The 27,743-nt window shown below is 42.0% G+C and overlaps 1 protein-coding gene across 4 annotated transcripts; it reads right to left on the bottom strand.

The window, feature by feature from the left end:
• Positions 1-262: 262 nt before the first annotated feature.
• LOC104011852 (AN1-type zinc finger protein 5) lies at positions 263-20,694 on the bottom strand. 4 transcript variants are annotated; one of them, XM_087760263.1, is made up of 7 exons: positions 20,396-20,694; positions 20,146-20,227; positions 14,236-14,399; positions 13,767-13,878; positions 12,850-12,947; positions 2,132-2,257; positions 263-1,849 (listed from the first exon to the last, which is right to left on the bottom strand). In XM_087760263.1, exons 3-7 carry the CDS (start codon positions 14,390-14,392, stop codon positions 1,701-1,703), a joined length of 642 nt encoding a protein of 213 aa, XP_087616389.1. In that variant the 5' UTR covers positions 14,393-14,399; positions 20,146-20,227; positions 20,396-20,694; the 3' UTR covers positions 263-1,700. The 4 variants fall into 4 exon arrangements, with proteins under 4 accessions (XP_087616389.1, XP_087616387.1, XP_087616386.1 ...); XM_087760261.1 differs by having other exon boundaries at positions 14,242-14,399; positions 20,556-20,682; XM_087760260.1 differs by having other exon boundaries at positions 20,556-20,682.
• Positions 20,695-27,743: the final 7,049 nt, after the last annotated feature.

The following is a 27,743-nucleotide window of genomic DNA, read 5'->3' on the forward strand; positions in this document are numbered from 1 at the left end:
CCAGCTGTTAATGCTTCTCTGACCTCAATAAGCCATCTTAAACAAATCTATATGTCAAAATAAAAGATAAGGAGGTTAGACAGACAGGTTTAAGCAAAAAGATATCTATACAAATCTAGTACTAGCTTTGTACCCCAGCCTCCACAAGGCCACTTTCAAGTTACAGCAGTAACTAAAACCAATGAACTACCACAATAAGTATTTCCTTCTGTACATGATTTTTATTATTTACATAATACAACAGAGCATAGATGCTGGATAGTGTGATTATGTGCAATACCCAAGTATGAACTATCTGTACACGTTTGCATATCTGATAACTAAATTGAAAGAACAAAGTTAAAGCAAAAGCCTGATGCTTTTAATAGTGAACTAAAAAACTAAGACTGAACACTGCAATAAGTCAAAAGTAGCATCTTGTGTACATACATAACTATTTACAGATGAGAAGAGGCATTACTACAACACTAGTCTATACTATACTTGATTACATAAAAAACCCACAAGTTCCATACATCACAAAAAACCCTTCCATTATAACACAGAAGTGATATTGCCAGACAAGCATCAGTGAACTATACTGCCCTTTCTAGTTATTATACAAAGCTGTAGATAATGGAGCCCATGCAATACACCCAAGAACACTACAGTCCTACACCCAAGTACAATTAAAAATGATAAAGCAGCCCTCCAAGAGTGGTTCCAGCTCCCACTTAAGTCTACAGCAGTCATGTTGGGTATGGAAAACCACATGCAACAATTACATTTAAAACTTTTTTTTTAATTTAAAAAAGCTCCTAATATTCTTTTGAACCCAGAACACACTGAATTTAAGTACATGAATAATAAACTGCTCAAATACTTCTGCAACTTAGATGCACGCGTCACTTGATAGAGCTGCTGTGGTATGTCTAAAAAAACCCCACATGTACATAGCTTTTGTTTTGTAAGCCAATCTTAGCACAATATTGTGCTACACAACATTTTTAGCTATGCAAGGAAAAGCAGACAACTGTTGCAGGCCAGTTCTTAAGTTTCTAGCAGGACATTTCCTTTGGGAAACTATTTTCATGATTCTGAAGTTAATGTAATCTGTTCCAAAATAGTTTTCTTCTCATACATATCTGATTTTTTTCCATTTTTCCCATTGCAGTTGTTAAATGACTTTATTAATTATGGCACCATCACTCATCTTACTGGAAGGCAGAGCCCTCTACATGGCTTACATTCTGCTGGAAAACAATGGAGCGTGGAAATTAAAAGTAGAACAAGATTTTAAGTGACAGAAGTAGACCGCCAACCTTTCTGACATATCCTTCTCCCAAACAGGCACATAGTCTTTGGCTAGTGTTATACACCTTGAACACCTCAAAAGGCAGATCTGCTGCAAACATGCAGATAGTATATACGTGTTTGGCACATATGAACTAGAGCCTGTGCTCTGTGCATGTGTATTCCTGTGCAAGTTCTGATCATCCAATCATATTCTGAGGAGAGCATATACATTTTCAAGGGCTGTATCTATCCAATTCTGCCTGTAACAAACACCCAAACATTCTGAAATATCATTAAGACAGACAAGGCTAAAATTAAAACTTTGGAGAACAAAGGAAAATGGCCATGCATCTGCTCTTCAATGCTTTCCTAGGGTATATTAAAATAAAACAAATAAGAGTCAGTCTTTTCACAAGTAGGCTAGTTTATATTCTCTGGATTTTTTCAGCCACCACAACTGGATTCTCTTTCCTGATTTTTGCTGCAGCTTCTGCTTTGTAATCATATGGGCAATTATGCTTGTCAGAATAACGGTGAAGTCCACAAAATAAGTTTCCACATCGGCAATCAAATCCTGTACAAAGAAAAGGAAAAGCAACATCACTAGGAAGCTTCAGGCTTAAGCAAGCTATAAATTAAGGGCTTAGTCAGTACAAAGGGGGTATGTGCCTCTACTTCAAACAAACAGAATAAATGAAATTAATATTTCCAAATGTCAGCTCTATTAAGGGATCTAACATTACGGATTTTGAAACAGCAAGCAAGTTTAATGGCTACAGATATTTCAACAAATTTAATCTAGTAAGAGACAACGAATCATATAAATCTGTTTGATATTGACAAAGTGCTTTCATACCCGTAAGGCCAACCTTCTTTCTGCACATGAAACATCTGTTCTTCTTTGGTTTAGGCAGTTCAGAAGCTTTCTCTTCACTCTGTGAAGTACTAGGTTGAGAAACTGATGGGCTTGGTTGAGTAACAACTGTTAAAGCAAGCAAAAGAAACAAAGGTTAATTTTTTCCTTTTCTTGACTTCAGTAGCTGCTCAGTAGCATGCTTGTATTTATTAACAGTTAATTCCCCCCTCTACTAAGACCCTGAAGTACTAAGTAGAATAGGTATTCTGTTAACTTCCCTTTTATCTCTACAGAAAACCATCAAGTTTTCCCCACTGTTCCATCATCTAGAAAATACAGGATACCTAGTGTTATCACCTGTATACACCCATATAGGTATAAAGGCTTGGAAAGCACTCTAGAAGGTCCACATATATACAACATTAAAAGTCATATGATCTAGTTTAAATTAATCCAAAACAATAACAATATTGTTAAAGTTGTTGAACAGAGGGGATACTTGTGGAAAATAGTCAATAGGAACATATTTTAGAAACAAATGACATTTACAGTAATGCTTTTTTGTCATAGTACCAAGTCACTGCCACTATACTTGCCAAGTCAGATGATCTAAAACCTCAAAGAGTCAACCAGAACAACAGCTAACATTCTTGAGATTCAAACCACTGATTCTGAGATACATCAAGTATACTACTACAAACGACACATCTCAAAAGAGCCCTTGTTTCAGACACTTTTTTCAGTAATTTAAAGAAAAGTACATATTTACATTGATATCTGTATCCTTGTACTATATTCAACCTTAATGATCAAGCAGGTAGAGTCAAAATTACTTATTTTTCAATTGCCTTTTCATGAACACTTTTGGTCAAATTTTAGTCACATTTTACTCAAGTTCTCTGCAGGATAAAAATGGATCTTTCTGTGAACTTCTGTGGATCTGCTAGTTTTCTTTGAAAAATTAATTTTATCAGTTGTTTTTTAAATCCTTTTAATACTCAAATTAGTGCAGAGGAAAGTCAAGGGAGGTGTGTTTGTATACAAACTTTAAACACATACAATCCAAGGAGTCTGTTCCCATTCAGTTTTCCTGAACACTCAGTTGTATGACTACATCTATTGTTTTAAAAGATAATGAGCAAGCTATAAAATACACTCCAGAATTAATGATTGAGAAGATAGGCTTAAAGGACTCATTTGTAACCAACTTTATACATACAAATAGAATTTCTTAGTTGAGATCGTTTTGGATCAGTAAGCATTACATTCTGTAAAAAGTAGATTTTATTAGACATCATGAACCCCTTATAGTTAACTTATCTTTGCTATTAATAGCTGCTCTTTTAAAATTTTATTTGTATTATGTTCATATGCCTATTACTACTAACACAAAGCCTCACAGATCCAAGCCCCATTTCACAATTCACTGTAGAAGTTAAGAGAGCCTCCAGTCAGTAGTTCATATTCCAGATTGTAAACAAGATTCAGAAGTAAAACTTCCAGAGGTAACAAGGAACTGTCAGTGCTCATACCCCAAAAGTTTTATACAGTAAACCAGCATTTTCTTATACAATATTGTAACTGTAACAGTCCTAAGGAACAACTCAAACTCTTTACTAACTTTATTTTTGACATATTCTATAGATTTTTCTAGGAAGTGTGACGAGTTCAGCGTCAACACAATTTTGCTAAGTCTGAGGATAACAATACCATCCAGTTTTGGATATATAATACTTTTTCCATATTTAAGCATGCTATTGGTAAAAAGCAAAAGGTACAGCACTACAATCATTACTGCTATTAATACTTTTCACAGTAGTTTCCACAGCTGCTTTTTTTAAAAAAAAATTTGTCTTGACAATTAATATTTTCTAGATTAATAAATATAATCCTTTAAACCCCAAGGAAAGTTGTGTTCAGTACCAAATAATCTAGTTGAGAGCCTGTGACCAAAAAAATCGGGTTAAAAACACTGACACCACAGCGTAAGCCTGTTGGATACCATACACCTTAGCTGACAGGCATTAGTTGTGGCATTAAGAAATTGACTAAACATCACCCAAACCAAGAAGCAGGGTCAAGAATTTGTTATATTGCCATTCCATTTAAAATGAAATGCTAGTTGTAAGCCACAGCAGATGGAAAAAGGGAACCTTCCGATTCTCTCCCCCATCCCACTCTGGGGGAGTGAGCAAGCAGCTGTGTGGTGCTTAGCTGCCTACCAGGGTTAAACCACAACAATCCTTTTTGGTGCCCAACGCGGGGCTTGAAGGGTTTGAGATAATGACAGGTTTGATTGGAATGTGCTAGATTGAATTTATAGCCATTATTGCTGTTTAGCTATTAATCAGCAGGCTCCTGTGCTTGCTTGCCTTACTGTATATTAGAGTCTAGTGCTCATTTGTGGCTGTTTTTTGCTTTTGCTGCTTGCTGTACTACTTATGATCATACTTTGCCATGCCTGGAAACATTTTGATAACAGCAATGGCCATGCGCCTGGGCTGGCAGATGGCCAGGGCACTGCTGCTTTTTCTGTGCTACTGTACTGGACAGGCTGGAACTCCAGTGTCAACTTGAGTCGAAGGGACCGTGACCTGTGGATGAGTCTGCATGGGAGGGGGACACCCTGAAGCATCTGTGGCCATGGATAAGTCTGTGCCGCAGCAGGTATACCTCTGAAGGGATTGTGGCCCAAGGATAAGTCCATACTGCAGCAGGTACACCTTGAAGCATCAGTGGCTGCGCACAAGGTCGTGCTGGAGCACCTCAAAGCCTGTGGCTATAGGTAAGCCCATGACAGAGCAAGTTTACTCCTGAAGGGACTGTGGCTGTGGGCAAGGCCACACTGGAGCAAGTATACCTCTGAAGGCATTGCAGCCCATGGAGAAGGCCACACTGGAACAGGTGCACCTCAAAGCAACTGTGGCCGTGGATAAGTCTATGCCGCAGCAGGTACACCCCTGGAGAGACCGTGGCTTATAGACAAGGCTCCACTTGGAGTAGGTAAACCCCTAAGGGACTGCAGTAAGTCAGAGCAGGGGCAAGGGGAGGAGTCCATTGCAGTGTTAAACCCAATGGTCTGGCCCAAAGGGGCCAGGGGTGGAGATTGTAATGGAAATACCTTTAAATTGTTGTAACCCATGATCTGAGTTGCATGTTATGGGAAGTACTATAGCAGGAACCACCCGAACCAATGGAGGATGAACATCACAAGAAGCAGCACAAGTGCAGCAGTGACCCAACCTGTGCTCACTGAACCATCAAGGCAAAGAGATAGTCTAGTAGATTATTCTGTGTCACAAAAAGATATTAAAAACAAATCCATCTAAGGAAAAGTGTTACCAACTGCTACAAATGTACTTCTTCCTCCATATAAATAAACTGACTAGTGTTCACTACCACAACCAACAATATGGGGACTAGAAAGGAATAATAATCCTAAGTGCAAAGGCCCATTTCCCAAAAGAGCTGCCAAACAGGATCCTTCTCTCACAACTAAAATACATTCCAAAAAGGAAAAGCAGATAACATGCAGAACTGGGCAACTAAAAGGTCCCAAGACAAGGAAGTAGGGCAGGGCCCCCTAAATCAGAATTCAAGTGTTCAATTTATTACTCTTCTGCAGGTGTTATCTGTGCAAGGAGGTATCCTCACACTTTTATGCCAGCAGAGTTCGATCTAATGAGTTTTAATAATGAATTCCTCAAAGTAGCTTCTGATTAACAGCTCGAACAGGGACAACACCCTTTAAAGCTCACACATAAGAACAAAAACCCCTTTTTCAAAGTGTGGCTCAAATGAAATTTTATAAAAGTTTTAGTTGTTCTGACATGACATTAGGAACCAAATGCATCAGATACTATCCTGAAAAATGCTTGTCACAAAAGGCTCCCTCTAGCATACAAGCCAAATCTAACTGGGCAACTACAATGCCATTCCTCAATATATTAAATTCATTTTATGCCAGAAATCATACTGTGTTAATCATCAGGAAAAGTACTCGAAGTGATTGCCATGGAATAAATCACTAGACAAAAGCTGAAACAATGGTAGGAAAATGGTTGTTACTGTTACCTGCAGACCTGCTTCCTCAGTACCAATAACCCTATTCATATGAAGCAAAGCCTTTTACCACCAGAACATGTTTTATCACCTTAACAGCGTTCCTATTGGCATGTAGCCTTCTCCATCACCATGGTTATTTCTCTTGCCAACCATTGACTCAGGTTACCAGATGAGGTTTGTTTAATTTTATGAGACCAGCTCTCCTGCTACAAGGTTGAAGAACTCCAGAGCAAAATAAGTTTTTAGAACTGGGCATGACTTTTTAATTTTATTAATAAAGTAAGACAACAACAAGCTAGCCACAGGCATTGTAAAATGCAGTACGATAAGGAACAACAAAACAGGCACAGGGAATGCCATCCAGAGGGACCTGGACAAGCTCAAGAAGTGGGCCCATGTGAACCTCATGAGGTTCAACAAGGACAAGTGCAAGGTCCTGCACCTGGGATGGGGCAACCCCCAGTATCAATACAGGCTGGGGGATGAAGGGATTGAGAGCAGCCCTGAGGAGATGGACTTGGGGATACTGGTGGATAAAAAGCTGGACACGAGCCATGAATCCTGGGCTGCAAAAGAAGCATGGCCAGCAAGCTGAAGGAAGTAATTCTGCCCCGTTACTTTGCTCTGGTGAGACCCCACCTGGAGTACTGCGTCCAGCTCTGGAGTCCTCAGTACAGGAAGGACATGGACCTGTTGGAGCAGGTCCAGAGGAAGCGATAAAAATGATCAGAGGGATGGAACACCTCTCCTATGAGGAAAGGCTGAGAGAGTTGGGGTTATTCAGCCTGGAGAAGAGAAGGCTCCAGGGAGACCTTATTGCAGCCTTTTAATACTTAAAGGGGGCTTAGAAGAAAGATGGGGATAGTCTTTTTAGCAGGGCCAGTAGTGACAGGACAAGGGGTAATGGTTTTAAACTAAAAGAGGGTAGATTCAGACTGGATATAAGGAAGAAGTTTTTTTTATGATGAGGGTGGTGAAACACTGGAACAGGTTGCCCAGAGAGGTGGTAGATGCCCCATCCCTGGAAACATTCAAGGTCAGGCTGGATGGGGCTCTGAGCAACCTGATCTAGTTGTAGATATCCCTGCTCATTGCAGGGGGGTTGGACTAGATGACCTTTAAAGGTCCCTTCCATCCCAAACCATTCAATGATTCTATAATTCTTCTAAGGACCAAGATAATCCTAGTACGAGAAGTGCCTGAAAAAAAAAGCACAAATGTAAGTGTTGCATTGTAAATTTGGGAAGATTTACTTCACTCAGTCTGAAGATAAGGTGCATCTTTAAAGCAGACAGAAGGGGAACAGCAAGGTCACTGATGATTTGAAGTAAGCCACAAGCCACAGCATGACAGCTGTTCAACCTATACGCAAAAAAGTCCTACAAACAGGAAGAACAACGATACTCTGACCCCAAAGTAGTAAAGCCACAGTGACCCTGTGAGACTTCTGAAAAAGTAATAGCCACTGTAATAACTAGACTGTCAGATAACTGACAGTGGTTTTCCTTACATAAACCAATACAGCTGGAGCAGTTCATGAAGGACTGTATCCTGTGGGAGGGACCCATGCTGGAGCAGGGAAAATGTGCAAGGAGGAAGGAACAGCAGAGAGGAACTGTTACGAACAGACTGTAACCTTCTATTCCCCTGCATCACTCAGAATAGAGGGAGGAGGTAGAAGAGTCTGAAATAAAGGAGTAAAGTTGAGCCTGGGAAGAAGGGGGTGGGGGAAGGCATTTTTAGTTTTGTTTCTTACCATCCCGCTCCATTTTTTTTTAGTTGGCAATAAATTAAATTCGTTTTCCCCCAGTTGAGTGTTTTGCCTGTGACTGTAATTGGTAGCCCTGTCCTTATCTCGACCCACAAGCTTTTCTATCTTATTTTCTTCCCCTGTCCTGCTGAGGAGCAAGAGAACAGCTGGGTCTGCATCCGGCAGTCAGCCAAGGTCAACCCACTACACCTCCCCATATTTAAAGCAACCAGAAAGGGCTACCAAAGTAATACCAATAAGGTTTTTAGAAGCTTCCTCTATACCCAAACAAATTACCCAAAATAGAACCCTAGCAGTTTAACAAACTGCATTGACTTCCACAGTACTAGGAAGCAGTAAGCATGCCAGTGAAGAGCGAAATGCTTGAGAGCATAAAAAAAAAGGTTTTAAGTATTCTAACTACTTTTACATGAAGGTAATCCCCAACTCCCACCACGGAAGAACTGGGAAAATTAAAACAGAACAAGGAATAAAGGCAATAGACAAAGAGCACCCAAAAGTCATCAGAAAGACATACTGCACTTCTGCAATACCAGAACTGAAAATTATACTACAGATTACATAATCCTTACGCTGCACATTAACACAACTGACTTGTATATAAAGTTTGAGTCATTAAAAATAAGATGGACAGTATTTATTATGCTTTATCAAGCTTGAGAATTAATATTTTATTCTTCAGAAACTGCAATTGCTATGCTGATCTATGCTGATCCATGATAAAAGGCTAAAGAATAAACTGCATTTTTAATTTGATGCCAAAGAACTGGGATAAAACTATTCTGGAGCATGTAACTAATCTCCCATGTGTCCAACTAACAGGCACACTGAATATTTTTACTCTTACATCAATATAACAGATACCCCTGTTTAAGTATCACACCAAAATATGGTTTAATTTGGTTACCATCAAGACTTGATGCCCGTTGCACATCTCTCAAGATACAATAGCATCCTATCAGCAACGAGCACAGGACCAGCAGTTGGGTCCTCAGTCTTATTTTTCAAGGTAGACAGCTTCAAAACTTAGAAGAGATTATTCAGTTCCAATCAGGGACATCTACTCAAGCTACAGCAGACATGGGAAATGGGAAGATAATTTTTAACACAAAAGTTGATATATATGATTTTTTTTATCAACAGCCACAAAGGAACTGTCTACAGATAGCACCCACAGTTAAATACTATAGCCATGTTTGAAAACAAATCAGAATCAGTTATTAAAACAAGAACCAAGCAATATAATCTATTTATCATCTTGAACCTTCAGTATCTCATAAGATAGCTGTCTATTCAGCATCTTACTCAGAATATTATCTGCAACACACACTGTATGTATCATAGCTACTGGTTTTATCTATAACATAAGTAAGGGCAACCCATAGCAGGGTCTCAACCTGCATGTAGGACAGCTGTGGCATTTAACATTAAAATAACTCATCATATTGGCTTGGTACAGAGCCAAAAGACAAGTGAGCTAACCATCATCTCATGAATTCCATTAAATGTCAGCTTCCAGGAATGGAAAGGGTAACCTACAACGTGGATAGAATAAGACTAAGTTAACAATATTTGGGGAAGATCTTTTAACACTTATTTTACACAAGACCATACACATTTCAAGTTCCAGTTCACTTCCTTTACAGGCAGCACTATTCCACAGCTGTGGCTTCAGAGCAATAACTCACCACACTGCTCCCTAAAGCAAAGCTATTACTGGGTTAAGAAAAATAGTTTTTTATATGCATGCTGATACTAATTAAGTCTGGAAACACTGACAGACCTGACGGGAGACTCATTCAGAAAGGTAGTGACCCACAAAAGCAAAAAAAAAAGCTAAAAATATGCTATGACTTGATACAATATGATTATTTAAACATACTTGTTTTCAGAACAGTTTGAGTTTAGTGCTCAATATGTAAGTCATCCCTCTTGTATGGATGTTTTATTGCCACTTAAAAACCTGCTAAAACAAAACAGGTTTCTTAAAAGCCTCCACTATGCCTCACCAACTTGGTAATGGTATTGCTCTGATGTAATAATCAGCATAAGGAAAGTAAAGGAGTTAGATAAGGGTTTTTTGCATTTAATTCCTGTAAATTAGCATGGAAAAACCCACAAGTATAAACAGTATCTCTACAATGCTTCAGGTATATTCTGACTTTGGTCAAGACTGGACTAGAATTCAATCCTTAATTAAGAAGTGTAGAAGCATATCAAAAGCTTATAAAATGTATGATATAACTAACGCCCAATTATGAATTGGAGTTTTGGTATAAAGGTCTTTATATTTCACTGACTTGTGAACAGTTCATCAGATAAGCAACTGGACTGAACATATGCCACAATTCAATTACAAAACTACAACAAGCAAGAAAGTTGAACTAAGAAATTACAAGTTACAACAAAATATAGCATGTTAGACATCTAAATTACAACCAACTAGGCCAGTTACATGTCATGCCTTTCTTCCTTCAAATGCTAAGATATTATTAATTGCCTTCAGACCTGATTTGTTCTGAATGAGAATCCAGGTTACAACCTCAATCTGGGAAAAACAAAAGAAAAAACAAGCCTGTTAAGCTTCATTTTTGTCAACTTCAGAACCTTTTAGAATCAGATGCTTAAATCCCAACAGCAACAAAGTATACTTTTAGTCCACAGACTTGAAGACAATTGTCCAGACCTAACTATTTAGAACTTTCTGGCTTGCAGAAAAGAACAAACCTTCATAGTGCTGAAGACAAAAAAAAGACCTACTTTGCTTGAAGGCTACATTGTTTGTTCCTGACCTACCATCTGATAGACGGTTATGAAATTCAATTGCCAGGATGAGACTACACATAAAATTAAACAGTCTTTTCATTAGCAACATCATAACAGGCATTATCTTAGAGAATTACATCTCACAGAAAGTATTAGCTTTGCTGTTAAGAGGTGACACGAATTATCTACTCTACTATTGTTTCAGCTCCTCCTCAAGAGAGACCAACACATATTGGATACTGCTGGAAAAGAGGAAGAAAAAACATGGAACTAGCCCAAACACAATAGGGATTTATAAAAAGCTGAGGCCAGCTTTTCTTGACTGCAATACACTTACAGGATCAACATACTAGTGAATACAGCAAACACTTGGTATATCTTAAGTGTCCAATAAACCCTTTGTAATTTAAGAATAGTATATAAAGGACATGTATAAGGACACTATTCTGTGCTGTCTAAAATCTGCCCCCAACTTGATGAACTTCTACTTTTAGAGCAGCTGAAGACTGTTTCAAGAATTTATGGATATGTACTAAGGAGGACAGTTTCGTTATAGAAGGTTTTTTTTTTTTTTCCAAACATTTAAATTCTACGGTAGTTTTCCCAATGATCTCTACACAAGCTTTAACAGAGCTTTAACTGGTTTCAACCTGCAAGATTATTAACTTGAGTTTCTTTTATGTATTTTCCCCCCCATTCTAATCAATAGAGTGCTGTGTGACACTACCATTTAGTTGCCTCATTATGAGAAAATGGATATTGAGTCAACAGAAACAGAAGATTGCCCTTTACAGTTGGCAAAATGACAAATCCCTATTGGCAGTTTTAATAAGACAAAGTTCAGCTACTATTTGACCACTGTGACCATTTTATGTATTTCTTTCCTGCCTGTCACTTTTTCAATTAGTAATTCATAACAAGACAATATGGGTTTATAGAAATTTATACTTTGTCACAATATTTAAGTTACATACAGTAAGTCTCTTTAAATAACATAAGTTACAAGAAGCTGAAACATGAAAAAAATCTCAGTCTGTACATAACCAAAAAAGAATATAGCAAAAGCAACTATAATTTAGTTCATGTCACAATTTTAACTTAACATGACTTAATTAAAATAGTAAAAACCTGTGTACAAACACCAAGCAATTAATTATCAGCTGTAACAGCAGTCTTATTGACAAAGATGCATCTATATAGTGCTGAGTGATACCTTCTGGAATTTTCAACTCAGATTTTCAAAACAAAAAAATCATTTTATCTTCAGTTGTAGTGAACAGATTTTCCTATTAAACATCAGCTTTTAATGTTTTAAGACTGTTTCAGAACTGTTAAAATTAACAAGTGTCAATATCTATAGATATTGAACAAGTACATTAAGATACAAGTACATTAAGATTTGAATAAACTGCTATATAATAAAACATGAATTCAATCACTCGCTAGTAGGTAGGGAAGCAGTCCCTCCCCACCTCCCACCAAGAAATACTTTACACTTCAAAGTTCAAATACTACAGCCTTCCTGAACAGGAGTAAAACTTTTAAATCGAACGTTCTCACTAAGCAATTAATGCCATAAGTATTCTATATTGACAGAACAATGTTCTGGTTATATCTACTGATTACTCAGTCCAAGAACCTTTAGCAGTCTTTGTTAGTATTTTAAATCAATTATTCCCTTCTCCCCCACCTTCATCCTTCTATAGAACAGAATTTATTAAGAACTCTGTTCTTCAAACGCAACAAACCATTTTGATTGCCATGAGTCATCAGGAACTGTACTACTAGATTTTATACAAAAATCAACACTGACTTCAAAATTGAACATCTTGCACCCAGATACAATTTAAGTGTCTTAATTTTAAAAATTAAGGTTTGATAGCCAAAATGCTCCTCAAGTGTCACGTTATCTACTAAAATTGAATGTGTGTCTGAAAACTATATTCTGGCACTAATCATTTTTCTTGATTCTGAAGGTACTAATACTCAAGAAGCATCCATAATTAACAGTTCCTCAAGACAATCACCACAGAGGGACACACCTACTTAAGAGAAAGTAAATAAATTGCCAGCTTCTGTTAAGTCAGTTGTACCCAGTGTTACTCTGCAGACATACCTGGCTCGGTCTCTGTTTTCGGTGATACTTTTTCCTCTCTTGAAATGCTCATTTCTGTCATTTGCTGCATTACAGGCAAAGCGGCAACAGGCACATTTCTGTTTACGTACAGTGAAATGGGTAATTACATTAGTTTTGAGTTCATAAAAGGAGCTTAAACTGTCAAAATCCATCAATAGACTACCTGATCAGTTATTATTGATATACATTCCTGACCTGTACTTCTACTATCTCTCTTCCCTAGAAGAGACTAGGCAATCTGTAGCAAATATTTCCCCACACAAACCAGAAATATCCTTGTAAATGCAGTAGTCCAACACCAAACACTAATTAGTTCTCCGTTATAAAGATTCATAAAGCACTGTCGGGCACACTGTCCTTTTTTCTTCTGCAGAAACTCACTGTAATAGGGCAAGGTTACTGCAATGTTACTTTAACTTGCTATACACTCACAGTTCATTCAAACCTCAAAATAATACCTTCATCTGGTAAAGGGTCCAGAGAATAAGTCTTATGAGGAGCAGCTGAGGGAGCTGGGGTTGTTTAGCCTGGAGAAGAGGAGGCTGAGGGGAGACCTTATTGCTCTCTACAACTACCTGAAAGGAGGTTGTAGCAAGGTGGGGGTCGGTCTCTTCTCCCAAGTAACAACTGACAGGACAAGAGGAAATTGCCTCAAGTTGCACCAGGGGAGGTTTAGGTTGGATATTAGGAAAAACTTCTTCACCAAAAGGGTTGTCAGGCACTGGAACAGGCTGCCCAGGGAGGTGGTTGAGTCCCCATCCCTGGAGGTATTTAAAAGAAGGGTAGACGTGGTGCTCCAGGACATGGTTTAGTGGTGGACTTGGCAGTGTTAGGTTAACGGTTGGACTCAATGATCTTAAGGGTCTTTTCCAACCTAAATGATTCTATGATCTTACCTTGATTTTTCAGATGTGCTACTAGCAGTACCTTCACAGTTGTTTAAGCTAGTATCTGCTCTCTGTACAGATGCAGAGTCTGAGGTAGGACTGTTTGAACCACTAGTTGTCCCTATATAACAGAAATTTGAGAAATTAATTATAAGCAAAGTATAGATTACAAGTTAGTCAAGTAGTTTTGCATACAGTTATGAACTGTTTCCAATCATTCCTCATTCTACTGCATCTTCTTAATTAAAAGACAGACTATATTGTTAATGACCAACATACAGGGATTGTGGGCCACAATATATTACACAAAAATGCATTTTTATTTTTACTGCAATTTAAAGTATTATTCCCTTTGATATTCATAGTTTTAGTATGCAGCTATATGAAGATCTCCTGAAATAAATTCTGCGATTCTTCTCATCATCTATATATTATATATTATTTCAAGACACAAAAAAAAAAATAAAAAGACTCAAACCTTTACCCATTGGGCTGATTCTACCACTATTCTGCTGTCGCTGAAGATGCTCTTTGTAGCAAACAGAACACATCCCATTTGTCCTAGGATTTCCATAAAATCCACATCCTGTACTACACAGCATGGGCCCTGGGGTCTGGTTTGTCTCCTGAGCCATTTCAATGCTGTAAATAAAACCAAGAACTGCATTAGGAACTGGCATTTCACCAAAACCAATTACAGGGTTACAGAATTAAAGTAGGTCTGCTTACCTTGCCCACAAAAAGGGATATCAGCATTTTTAAAGATGGCTATATGGATATTAATATATAATTCAATATTTCAATTGTATTGATAAGTAACATCGTTACGAACCTCTAAGAAAGGTAAAAAGCATTATCACAGTGTAGTGGGTTGACCTTGGCTAGATACCAGGTGCCCACCAAACCACTCTATCACTCCCCCTCCTCAGCTGGACAGGTGGAGAAAAATACAACGAAAGGCTCATGGGTTGAGATAAGGACAGGGAGAGATCATGCACCAACTACCACCATGGGCAAAACTGACTGTACTCGGGGAAATTAGCTTAATTTATTACCAATCAAATCAGAGAAGGGTAATGCGAAAGAAAACCAAATCTTAAACACCTTCCCCCCACCCCTCCCTTCTTCCTGGGCTTAACTTCACTCCCAATTTCTCTACCCCCCCACCCCCAGCAGGGCAGGGGTCCTCCATGGGCTGCAGGTGGATATCTGCTCCACCATGGACCTCCATGGGCTGCAGGGGGACAGCCTGCCTCAACCATGGTTTCACAATGGGCTACAGGGGAATCTCTGCTCCAGCACCTGGAACACCTCCTCCCCCTCCTTCTTCCCTGACCTTGGTGGTCTGCAGAATTGTTTCTCTCACATATTCTCACTCCTCTCTTCTGGATACTGTTGCACAGCAGGTTTTCCCCCTTCTTAAATATGTTATCCCAGAGGTGCTACCACCATCACTGATTGGCTCAGCTTTGGTCAGCAGCAGATCCTTCTTGGAGCCAGCTGGCATTGGCTTTATCAGACACAGGGCAAGCTTCTATCAGATTCTCACAGAAGCCACCCTTGTGCCCTGTCCTGCCCCCCCCCCCCCAACCTTGCCACGCAAACCCAATACACATAGCAATACTGAGAAGTAATATACTTGTCAGACACTGAGCTGTGTGTGCAGGTTACAACCAAATTTAATTCAATACCCAACAAAAACTTTATTACCAACCTCTGAGCACTTACAGGGTAGGAAAAAACCCACAGCTAGATGGGTAGAATAAGCAAGACCAAGTTTGGGTCTACTAAACAATTCTGGTAATTAGCATAGCTTATCTTTGCAGACTCCAAAAGAAGACCTCAACTTTTTCAGTAGTGTTGATCTTAGAATCACAGAATGCTTTGGGATGGAAGGGACCTTTAAAGGTCATCTAGTTCCAACCCCCCTGCAATTGGCAGGGACATCTACAACTAGATCAGGTTGTTCAGAGCCCCATCCAGCCTGTCCTTGAATGTTTCCAAGGATGGGGCATCTACCACCTCTCTGGGCAACCCGTTCCAGTGTTTCACCACCCTCACAGTAAAACTTTTCTTCCTTATATCTAGTCTGAATCTACCCTCTTTTAGTTTAAAACCATTACCCCTTGTCCTATCACTACTGGCCCTGCTAAAAAGTCTGTCTCCATCTTTCTTATAGGCCCCCTTTAAGTATTGAAAGGCCGCAATAAGGTCTCCCCGCAGCCTTCTCTTCTCCAGGCTGAACAACCCCAGCTCTTTCAGCCTTTCCTCATAGGAGAGGTGTTCCATCCCTCTGATCATTTTTGTGGCCCTCCTCTGGACCCTCTCCAACAGGTCCATGTCCTTCCTGTACTGAGGACCCCGGAGCTGGACGCAGGACTCCAGGTGGGGTCTCACCAGAGCAGAGGGGCAGAATCACCTCCCTTGACCTGATGGCCATGCTTCTTTTGATGCAGCCCAGGATACGGTTGGCTTTCTGGGCTGTGAGAGCACATTGCTGGCTCATGTCCAGCTTTTCGTCTGTCAGTACCCCCAAGTCCTTCTCCTCAGGGCTGCACTCAATCCCTTCATCCCCCAGCCTGTATTGATACCGGGGATTGCCCCGACCCAAGTGCAGGACCCTGCACTTGGCCTTGTTGAACCTCATGAGGTTCACACAGGCCCACCTCTCCAGCCTGTCCAGGTCCCTCTGGATGGCATCCCGTCCCTCAGGCGTGTCGACTGCACCACTCAGCTTGGTGTCATCTGCAGACTTGCTGAGGGTGCACTCGATCCCGCTATGTCATTGATGAAGATATTGAACAGCACTGGCCCCAGTACGGACCCCTGAGGGACACCACTCGTCACTGTTCTCCATCTGGACGTCGAGTCATTGACCACTACCCTCTGGATGCAATCATCCAGCCAATGCCTTATCCACCGAACAGTCTGCCCATCAAATCCATATCCTTCCAATTTAGAGAGGAGGATGTTGTGGGGGACCGTGTCAAAGGCCTTGCAGAAGTCCAGACAGATGAAATCCATAGCTCTTGCCTTGTCCACTGATGCAGTCACTCCATCATAGAAGGCCACTAGGTTGGTCAGGCAGGACTTGCCCTTGGTGAAGCCGTGCTGGCTGACTCAAAGCACCTCCCTGTCCTCCATGTGCCTTAGCATAGCTTCTAAGAGGATCTGTTCCATGATCTTCCCAGGCACAGAGATGCATCATTTTGATGCTAATCCCATTATTAGCAGGTCATACTTTCACAACACATTTGTTAAACAAAACAAAATCACTCAAGTACGGGCAACAGTCACTTTAAAACTGAATTTTATATCTTTAGGAGAAGTTTCCATAATGAGATCTTTAACTCTGCTTAAATTGCATATTAAGCCCAATACTGAATATTAACTGGCAACAACATGTGTACAACGGGCCCTCAAAACAGATGATCAAAAAGCATTTATGAAATAAGCTTAGACCAGTTTTTACTCTTCCAAGAAAAATAGAACAATTTTAGACTGTTGATTACATTCATTTACATAGTCTATGCATTTCCAAAAAGCCAGTTAAGTCTTTTGTCTTAAAGATATAGGCAGACTTCTGCACCTCCCAAAGGTAGATAATGCTAACCATACCTCTGCCATCAACTGCAAAAGTTAGGAATAAAAATACTTCACACTGGTAGTTAACCTCTGCAAAACAAGGCTAGTACAAAAACTGATATAGTAACCAATTCCTTAGTTCCTAACGGCAATAAAACTGGAATATAGTAATCAAGTGATCTACTACAAATTGAGGACACAAGAATATTGTGCTTGTTCTCCAAAAATTTAGATTTAGTGGAAGGAGCCTATGGCAGTTGGAGACGTTTTAGTGAAAACTCTAGATTACTGCCTTCCTCTTTAAGGGCAGCCACAATAAGGGACATTTGTCTGCTGATGCTCACAAGAACTCAAAAATACCAAATGCTAATATCTCAACAATATGACAACTGTAATTGACAGCAGCATTCATCTAGTTAATCTAAACTTCTGGGATCAAAGTAAATCAATAGCAGGAAAAGAATAAAATTAATCTGCTTGCCTGCTGGTGGTCACAGGACTTAAATGATTTATACCTTTGTTTCAGTACTACAAAGCAAACTCACACTTATTCCGACATACCTCTCAACAAATTGCAGTTTTACAGCCATACATCAGTCAATGGATGCAACAGAAAACCTAAGACCTAAAACCAATATTCTCATCTTTATTGTAGCTCTATGTTATTATAATACAAATAAAGACTGTACTTCTTCCCTTATTATGCAGGTAAGCTCGAAGTGCTATCACATACACTACCACCACCAATCTCAGTTGACTTGCTCCACTTTCAAATTATCACTTACTAAATTTAGCTTTAGGTATTAATGCTGGTAGTAACATATTACAAACAATAGTCTTCGTGGCTCCTTTGTCAGCACAGTCTTTCACTACTTGAAATACATGCCCCTAATTGAAAGATCAAGTTGTTATCCAATGCTGAAGAAACTGTGCTTTTTCACACTCTAAGGTCCAGGTATCACCTGACTAGGTTATAATATACTTTCCAGAATTTAATCTACTAACCAGGACACTAAAATATGCCATTTAATCTTTTGAACCAATAGTGAAAGTGAAGTTTTCAGAAAAGACAGATTACAGACTTCTCCAATTCTTTCCCTACAAGCTTTTCTACTAAGATCAGTACTAGCTAACGCCTTACAAATTCAGTTCTATTTCCTGGAAAACTAGCTAACACCATCACATATCTGCTTTCCTCAACTTTTTTCAGAAACTTGGGTCACATGGGTGAGCACATTAGCTTCTGCCTATCACAAGGCTGCAGCATGACAGGCTAAGCTAAAGGCTCAGACACAAAACCTTGTCAACAAGGGCCTCTGAAATCAGCTTCTATTTATATCTCTGCCAACTCCAACAACCCACAGAACTGAAGCAGCTGAGCATACACCCACTGTAAGAGGAAAATATGAAATTCAATTAACATGACTACAGCTTCTTTTCTAGGGGAAAAGGGAGTGCAGATAATTAAATTCAATCAAGAAAATGCAGCATCATGAAGTAGTCATCTCAAACAGACATTTTCACCTCTATTTCACAGCAAGAACAGAAAACAACTGGCTATGATCAAAGACCTAACAGGTGATTACTCTCTCATGGCCTTACAAATACATCCCCCAACCTTTTGGTTGGGTGGTTATAACCAAACCTTTGCAAAAAATATAAAGATTCCTTTTGAGGGTAGAAGAGAAAGTCTTAACCCTCAGAGATGTCCCTGTTTTAACCCTGACCTCCCAATATAAAAAGGAGCTATTTTATTCAGCATGTTGACTCAAACAGTAATTTACGTCACTGACCTTCACAGTTACTGGCAAGTTTTCCCAGCTAAACTAAAAAGGGAACATAAATACTTTTTTTATTATTTATTATTATTATTATTAAAGTTAACAAAATTTCATAACTAAGACATCTTTTTAGTTCCAAATTATAACTACAATACAACTACAAACTAGTTTTAAATCAATAATAAAACCTTGGAATCAATCAATAATAAAACCTTGGAATTGAGTCAGCGATAGGGCTAAACTGGCTGGTGAAATAAATACTTATTTATCTGAATATCCTCTGCTAGAAAACGGACCACAAAAAAAACCCCACAAACCTAAAAAAGCCAAACAAACAGCAAGGATGTTTCAGATATACGCCTCTCTAACAGTGTTCTAGGTGAAGCAAAAAGACGAAGTAAATGCGAAGAACACAGATCAAAACCGGCTATTTCCCAATAACAATTAAATCCAGCTCAATGAGTCAGACAAAAGGGAAGGCGCCGCCAAGTGCTCAAAGCGTGGTACGTTTCAGTCGCCTTCCCCTCCCCTCTTCCCCCACCGAGGACACCGGAACACAAAAGACTCGGAGGCTGCTGGGCTAAGGAGCAAAAAAAAATAGGAGGGGGTGCCAAGCCGGAAACGTGGAGCCCAGGGCAGCCCCCGCCGCGCCGGGGCCTCTCAGAAACCCCTGAATCATGTTCGGCACCGGCTGCCGCGCAGCTCCCCTCACCGCCCCTCTCCCAGCGAGGGCTGGGGAAGCCTCATTGTCTCGCTCCCTTTGTCTGCCCCACTAAGGGGGGAGTGGGGTGTGCGCCAGCCCGGCGCGCGGCCTCCCTCCGCAGCACCCGCCGCGTCAGAGAACAAGAGGAAGGAGACCGCCGGAGGAGACGAGAGACACCCCACCACCCCTCGCCTCGCGGAAAGCGGCGGAAACGCCGCGGGGAGGCCCAAACACTCCCCCGCGCGCACCACCACCGCGCTAACAGCTCTCAGAAACAGAGTCCGCATCCCCCCCCAGCCGCCCCTCAGCGCCCACGTACCTGCTCCTGGGAGTGGAAGGGGGGCGGAGCGAGAAATCCCACGGACGACGTCGGAGGCGCTGCAGGTGGCTCCGGACTGTTTCTGGGGGAGCGAAGGGCAAGAGGGTGTGGGGCACGAAGCTGGCGGCGCCACCGCCTTCTGCGGCAGCAGAACGGAACGAGACGCGCGACGCACAGGAGAAGGACGAAAGGAAAGCGCAAGAAAGAGAAAGAATTGAGGAAGAAAGGTGGAGGAAGGAGGGACCCGAACCCGCCGGTCGGCTCGCGTCAGCTCCGCCTCCTCCTGGCTGCTGCTGAGGCCTGCACGCCCGCGCGCTCCTACGCGGAGGCGGCTAGGGAGAGGAAAGAGAGAACGAGGCACACACGAGGTGGCTCACGGTAACGCCGTCATCGCCTACAGAATCACCAACCTCCCCCTCCCCGAGACTGGGAACTATACAGGAATGGACAGAGACTCCGCGCGTAGTCAGAGAACGTCATCTGCCCTCCAGGGGGGCGGGGAAGCGGAAGGAGCCGTGTCCAGAGCAGTGATAACTGTCTCACGCGGCTTCACCCCGCCCACAGGAATAGGACGGGGCTACTCACAAGGAGATAGGGGAAACAAAGCCTTCCCCCATCCACTTGCCCTAATAACAGATGCCTCCGTCCCTAATTAACGGTTCCGTTTAAACTTGCACGTGCAGCAGTGTCACAGATGAATTATTAAGAGAAGTCATCGTTGTGGGGTTAACTAAGAGGGTTTTATTAATGATTAAACCATGATCAAATGATCGTTAATCGATGATTAAATGAAAATTAAATGGTAATCAAATTGTGATTAAGCAATAATTGAATGGTAATTAAACAGTGATTTGACAATGATTTAAATGATTATTTAAACGATAATTTAGACAGTGGTTAGATGATGATTTAGACAGCAGTCAAACATTACTACTTACTACACTTATAATAATTAAGCTATAGCTGGATATATAAATGTTGCTAGCATACAATATACTTTTAGGCCTAATGTAAAATGTTGTTTACCTCGTTATAGATATCAGATGCCATGTAAGGGGTCTCTCGACCTTGAGGAGTAACCTTAAGAGGCATCCCTGCTTAAGGGGGAGATCACTGCCGTGCAGCCTGCTGCCGTACAGGAGAGTTCAATGGGCTCGGGGGGGCTACAGATATTTATAGCATAAAGTGATTGACTTGTAGTCAACCCCCCCCTTTGGTGTATGTGCAGGAGTGCAGCTGTAGCAGTTTTAGTTTTGTCTAGTTCCAGCTCAGTCTGGTACTGTTAGCTCCTGATAAGACATGGCCTAGATTCCTTAGTTCCTGAGAAGATATGGCCTAGCACAATTCTCAAGGTTTGCACATCAAGGATGATTTCAGTCAGGCCTACTTGTCGGTGATGCCTGAACCAAAGTACTGTTCACTCAGTCAGAGCGGGTGCATCCATCACAAGCAGCCATTCGTTTTTTTAACCTCACACTCCCTTTTTAGCTATCTTCTGGATTCATTGGCTATTGTCTACTTACACTTTTATACCTAAACAACTATTAAGGCACTAGTTGGCGACTTCCTTTTTTATTTTTTAAATAGGTTATCTGACTTAATGATTTGTCTGCAGTGATAAGTCAGTTTTAAAAGAAAAGGGATAATTCTGGGCTTGATGGTGGATTTTTTTCTGTGATAGTATAAAGAAATTCTATTTCTTGTGAGTTTTATTGATTTAAAATTCTTAAATTTTGATTGTTTATAAACTATATTTACTAAAAGTAAAGGAATCTCTACATTATACAAAGATATCAGATTGAAACATATGTTTTCCAGACAATTGAGACAGAAGGTTGTATATGGGATAAAGTCTCTTTGTTCTATGGTCTGCCTGAAGGTTTGCTGTCTTTCTCACAGACTTTATTGGTTGTGACCACTGATAAACGTAGGGTGAGCTTGAAATCCAAACCTTGACTTGCATTCAGTTTGCAAATTTGTGGGTCACTGAACCTCAAGATTAAATATTTATATATTTTTGCATGTCCAAACTTTAGATCAGACTTTGTGTCTATTGGATGTTGATAAAACTATGTGTTCAGAGGATGCAACACTGACCTAGATAGGTAAGAGAGAGAGAAAGGTTACATCACTGTGGAGAGAGGGAGTTAGAAGGGCGTGAAAGCCTAGAGAGCATGGGAAGAGGAAAAAGAAATCAAAGGAAAGAATAAAGCTTGTTATTTCAGACTTCTTGCTCACTGTGGGAGCAGCACAGGGTAGCTTATAGTTTCAAAACACTGTTAGTAGGTATAGGAGAATGATTACTTCATCATAGTAAATTAAAGGGAATTAAAATATTTGTAAGGTAGTATTTCTAGGAAATAGAAAATAAACATACCATGCTTACATGAATACATGTATTTTAGGAATAGATCATCTGTAAAATTCAAAGCTGCTTTAAATAAATGGTCTAGATAATTCAACTTTGCTTAAATGCAGTTTCTACCATATTCTATTGATTTTCTGAGGCTACAGTATATCGGTGCATATATTTATGGGCCTCTTTAAACCATTTAATCTGAAGAAAACAGCTAGAATTGGAAGGTATGGCTTTATGGGAAGTACACCGCTGAAATTGTTAGAAAAAGCTCTTTTTGCCTGACATGCCTTCTAGAGCTGATCTCTTTCTTTGTCAGAGGGATGTCTCCTGAGACCCAAAAGTTTCTATCAATCAGAGATAGATAAAATTTTCAGGTAAAAGGAATTATACTGTGCTGAAGGACAGCATGCTCTGCAGAAGTATAGGGCACTAATAATGGAACTCCAACACATAAAGGCAGCATGCAGAGGATGAAAGCAGAGACAGGCTATGGAGGAGGAATTGAGAAACATTGCCCAGGCATATAGGGATGGTATCAGGAAAGTTAAAGCTCAGTTGAAGTTGAGACTTGCAAGGAATGTCAAGAGCAACAGGAAGAGCTTTGTTAGGAAAATCGCATTCCTTAACGATTGTACCAATTAGTCTTTATAGTATGAAATTGTATTAGCTTTTTAAGAGATATATGTTTTACATTGTATATTGCATAAACATGGTTAAGTCAGCATAACTAAAGGGCCCCAGCTCACTGCAAGGAGAAGGACAGCCCCCACCTTGAAGATAAGGACCTTTTGTTTCTTGGAATCTTAAAGCCATCCACAAAGGATAAAGGATACCCCTGGACTACTACTGAGATAATGCCAGCATCCTAGCCCCTCCAAACACCTCTGTGAAACCCTCCCATTATCTCTCTCCTTGGTTGGCACGGGACAGTTGTGAAATTTTCGTGACAGTTTGGCAACCCAGGTGGGATTTAGCCGACTCACCTGATTCAACATCTCACTACCACCCGGACCCCGACGATCTGCACTGCTGGCCTGTGGGTGAGTTCACCTCGAGATACTCGGGCACGGGGGTAGTGGAACGTGGATCTTGTTTGGTGGTAAGGAGGTGATGTTTTGTAATAATGGGAGGAGGACAAAGTATAGTGAAGACGTTATTGGTAGATGAATTGTTGCAACAGTGGAAATCTATTGATGGGACAGCTGGGTTGTCAAAAGCCCGAGCTATAGAACTATGTCAGGAAAATTGGCCAGAAATTATTACCTTTGGTGACGTGGACCAAACGTGGCCACAGTCTGATTCTTTTGATAATATTAAGCTGAGGTATTTACGCCAGCAATTAGAAGAGCAGTTCCCATCACAAATGGATTATTGGTATGTCTGGGATAATTACAGGTATCAAAGAAAATTTTGCCCTCTGGAGCGGAAGATAAATAAAAATCTCTGAACGAATGGGGAAAAAAAAAGAACTCTGCATTCTGGAATTTATCCTCAGCTAGCAGCTCCACCCACTTACCCTACTACCCTTTCTCCTGCCTCGGCTTTGGCTTCTGCACCAGCTATTGCTAATGCTCCCAGCTTTCAAGCACCTCTCCGACAAAAAATTATAGGGCTGGGATTGGAACCTGGTCAGCTTGCTGCAGGAACAATCCATGTGCCATTTGCACCTGCTGATTTGGTCTTGTGGCAACAACAGATGCCCAGATTGCAGGATGATCCGGAGAAGGTGGTACAAACTATATGCAGCATTTTCTGCATTTATGACCCTACATGGGCTGACGTGCAGCAACTATTTGAGGCAGTCTTTACTCCGGATGAGAAAATTAAAATTTGGGAAACAAATCGTAGATGGGCTAGGGAAGCACCAGGCAGAACCCCATGGCCAGCTAATGACCCAGGATGGGACCCCAATTTACCAGCCGATAGAGATATGCTGCAAAGAGTGAGAGGGGGACTGTTAGAATCCTTAGAACTGTCAGGAAGAAAGACTATAAATTGGGCTAAGGTCCAAGAATGCCAGCAAGATAATACTGAACACCCCTATGAATATTATGCCTGATTGGTTAAACAAGTGAGAATGTTTGGAGGGGTTAAGCCTGAAAATGAGGAAAATCGGACTCTAATGGTATCTTTCTTTGTAGATCAGTCAGCCCCAGATATTAGGAAATATTTTTCTAAACATGTGCCAGGATGGCAGGGCAAAGGATTGAATGAAATAGTCAGCATCGCTACATTTGTATTTAATGGAAGAGATGAAAGACAGCTAAAGCAAAAAAAGAAAGAACAGGAACAAAAAGCTAGTCTATTAGCAGCAGCATTGAATAGCAATCCAAGGCTAAGAGGGCAGGGATACAGAGGTTTCCAAGGCAGAAGCAGAGGGAGAAATTTTAGGAACGATGGGCCTCGAGGAATAGGAGACCGTTGTAATTATTGTGGACAACAGGGTCATTGGAAACAGGAATGCCCAGTACATCCAAAGGGCTTCCCAAAAAGACCGCTCAATCCTAAGGTGCAATCTTTCCCCGCTATGCAACAGGGGCAATTTGATTTTGCCCAGGACTGACGGTTAGCGGGGACCTATTATGTAGTAAAGATAAGGGCTGGCGACCGGAAGATCACGTGCTGTACGGAAAGAGTTAAGGGTCGACCCTCCCTTGTCTCCGCCCCTTATAACATGACACACCTACTGCTGGGGGTATAAAGCCCGTGTTGGCTGGAGATCTGGTGGGATAACATTGATGTGTAGTGTTTGCTACACAGTGGTGACCCCGATGTGATCAGGCAACAGCGATGGAGCTCGTGGAACTCATAAAGGTACTAAAGTCGGTAACGACAAGGGTGCTCAAGAGGAGGTTTGCGGCAAGGCGGCGCCGACCTGCTGCATGTGGCGCGCTGATGGGGCAGGAATCTCCTGGGAACGAAAAGCCAACAAGTTTAGTTTCGGAGGGGACACAGGCTGGCTGGGAAGGAGTGGCCTGTGGGACACAGACGGAACCGTTGTTACTGGGGGCTGAGCCAACGGAGGAAGGGGAGGTGCAGGGAGACTATGGTGCAGCGGGAACAAAGGAGTCGGGAAAGGTGTTCCCGATACAAGTGGGGAGTTTAGAGCGGCCGCCCACGGAACCTTTGGCACCTCCTGCACCGGCGGATCTGCCACTTCCTCAATACCCCTGGGGCGAGTTGCAACAATGTGTGGAAAGGGAGCTGACTGATAGGTTGCTGGATTGGGTCCCGGGGGCTGATGTGGGATCCCAGCAGTATCGTGAACTATGTGAAGGAAGATGGCGGGAAGGAGAAAAAGAAGGCAAAACACCTGAGGACGCCCCATTGTATCCCAGTGATCGACGAGTGCTGGACACACAGAGAGCGGAGCGCAGGACATTGAGGGGGGGTGGTAGGGCTCCCCCGGCACTGTCAGTGATACCTGAGCCACCAGAGGGAACCCCTATCCCTAGGGCAATGGGAAATCAAACTGGTATTCCCTCACAGTGGAGGGAGCCTGTACACGATTACCCCATGAGCTCTGATAGCAGTGAGGGCGAAGGGGGCGACGAGGGATCCTTGATTGTTGCTCATCCGCCCCCACTTCCGAGACGGACTAACGAGGTTTCAAGGGAACTCGAGGCATTGATCAGCCGATTGAGAGGGGTGGTGGCAAATGCGGAAAGTCTTATGCCAGGGGGAATGCCGAAAGAGAGGGCAAACGGGACGGATTGGCAGATGATTGCAAAAAATTGTGTCTTGGAAGGAGTGTGATTCCAGGCCCCTCCGATTCAAGCATTTCCTATCCGAGCAGCCCCAGGTGGAGGATATGAGTGGCAACCGTTAGATGCAAAGTTGGTGAAAGAATTGGTCACAACGGTGAAAAGTCATGGATTAAATTCCCCAGAAACCCAAGTCCTACTAGACTGTGTTTTTGCAACGCCGCTTGCACCTTTTGATATCATTCAGTTGATGCGGGCCGTATTGACCCCCTCGATGATGGTATTGTTTAGGGAGGAGTGGAGGAATCGGTGCACCCAAGTTGTTATCGAGGCGCAACAGGCCAACCATCTCATGGCAGGAGTGACTTTAGAGCAGCTGATGGGTGAAGGGCAGTTCGCAACTCCTCAGGCACAGGCTCAGCGAATGCGGGGGCGCGATTTTGCTGCATCTTCGAAAGCTGCCCAGGAAGCGATACGCATCATTGCGGCTCTTGATAAAAGGGAGCCTCCATGGGTCCAAATACGGCAATCGTTAAGTGAGCCCTTCACAAAGTTTTTAGACCGGCTGCAAGCGGAGCTCCAGGTTGCTCGACTTCCTGAGCAGGCTAAGGAGGCGATATTGCTTGACTGTGCACGTACGCAAGCAAACCCACAAACTGCAGTGTTGCTAAGACAGTTACCCATAGGGACCACGCTTTCACAGATGATTCGTTACGTGCTGGAACAGGAACAGGCGCAAAGTATGCAACCGGTAGTGGCTGCAGTCCATGTGGCCTGCCGCGGCGCACGACTTATGTGCCATAAGTGTGGGGGGCAAGGACACATGGCGTGACAATGCCCTTCTGGAACAGGGGAAGGAGAGAGAGACCTATGATGCTGGCGCTGTGGGCGACTAGGCCACAGAGCTCGACAGTGCAAATCGGGGAGTCAGCAAAGGAGACCGGGCTGGGGAAACGAGAAGAGGGGATGGCTGAGGGCCGTGCCATCCCCACCTGCCCCAGTGATCAGCTCAACAGGCCCGACGACAGCAGCGCAATGTATGGCACAGGGAGTCTCTCCTTCCCCGGGACCAGCACAGTCGCCTGCGGTCCCAATGATGCAATATCCAACTCAGCTGCCTTGGGGAGATGGGAGCGCGCAATAGAGGAGGCTGGGGATAGAGCCTCGCCGTATGTGGCACTCACCCTAAACATGACCACACGACCAGAAGTAGATATTATAGTTACCCCATGGCTCCCAGAGTTGGGGGGAACACCACGCCTCGTATTAAGAGCCCTTTTAGATACAGGAGCGGATGTTACAGTAATCCCATCACATCTATGGCCAGATGATTGGCCACTTGAACCGAGAGGTTCGCTGCAAGGCGTGGGAGGCATGCAGACCTCGCATCAAAGCAGGAACCCAATGCAAATTATGTTGAAGGATCCGGAATCCGGACAAGCTAGGGTAGCATGGTGTAACCCCGTCATTGCTGAGTTACCCACTGTCATCTTGGGACGATGTTGCTTGCAGAAGATGAATATAGTGCTGCGTAC

The sequence above is a fragment of the Nipponia nippon genome, unplaced genomic scaffold (genome assembly GCF_047370975.1).
Source record: "Nipponia nippon isolate SJK-2023a ecotype South Korea unplaced genomic scaffold, ASM4737097v1 scaffold_22, whole genome shotgun sequence".
Taxonomy (NCBI): Eukaryota; Metazoa; Chordata; class Aves; order Pelecaniformes; family Threskiornithidae; genus Nipponia; species Nipponia nippon.

Coding starts and splice junctions, on each gene's coding strand:
- LOC104011852 (XM_087760260.1), bottom strand. CDS start 20,625: ATGACGTTCTCTGACTACGCGCGGAGTCTCTGTCCATTCCTGTATAGT. Junction 14,400..20,145: donor CCTTCCACTCCCAGGAGCAG/GTACGTGGGCGC, acceptor TTTTATTTACAG/CATTGAAATGGCTCAGGAGA. Junction 12,948..13,766: donor AGCACATCTGAAAAATCAAG/GTAAGATCATAG, acceptor GTACGTAAACAG/AAATGTGCCTGTTGCCGCTT.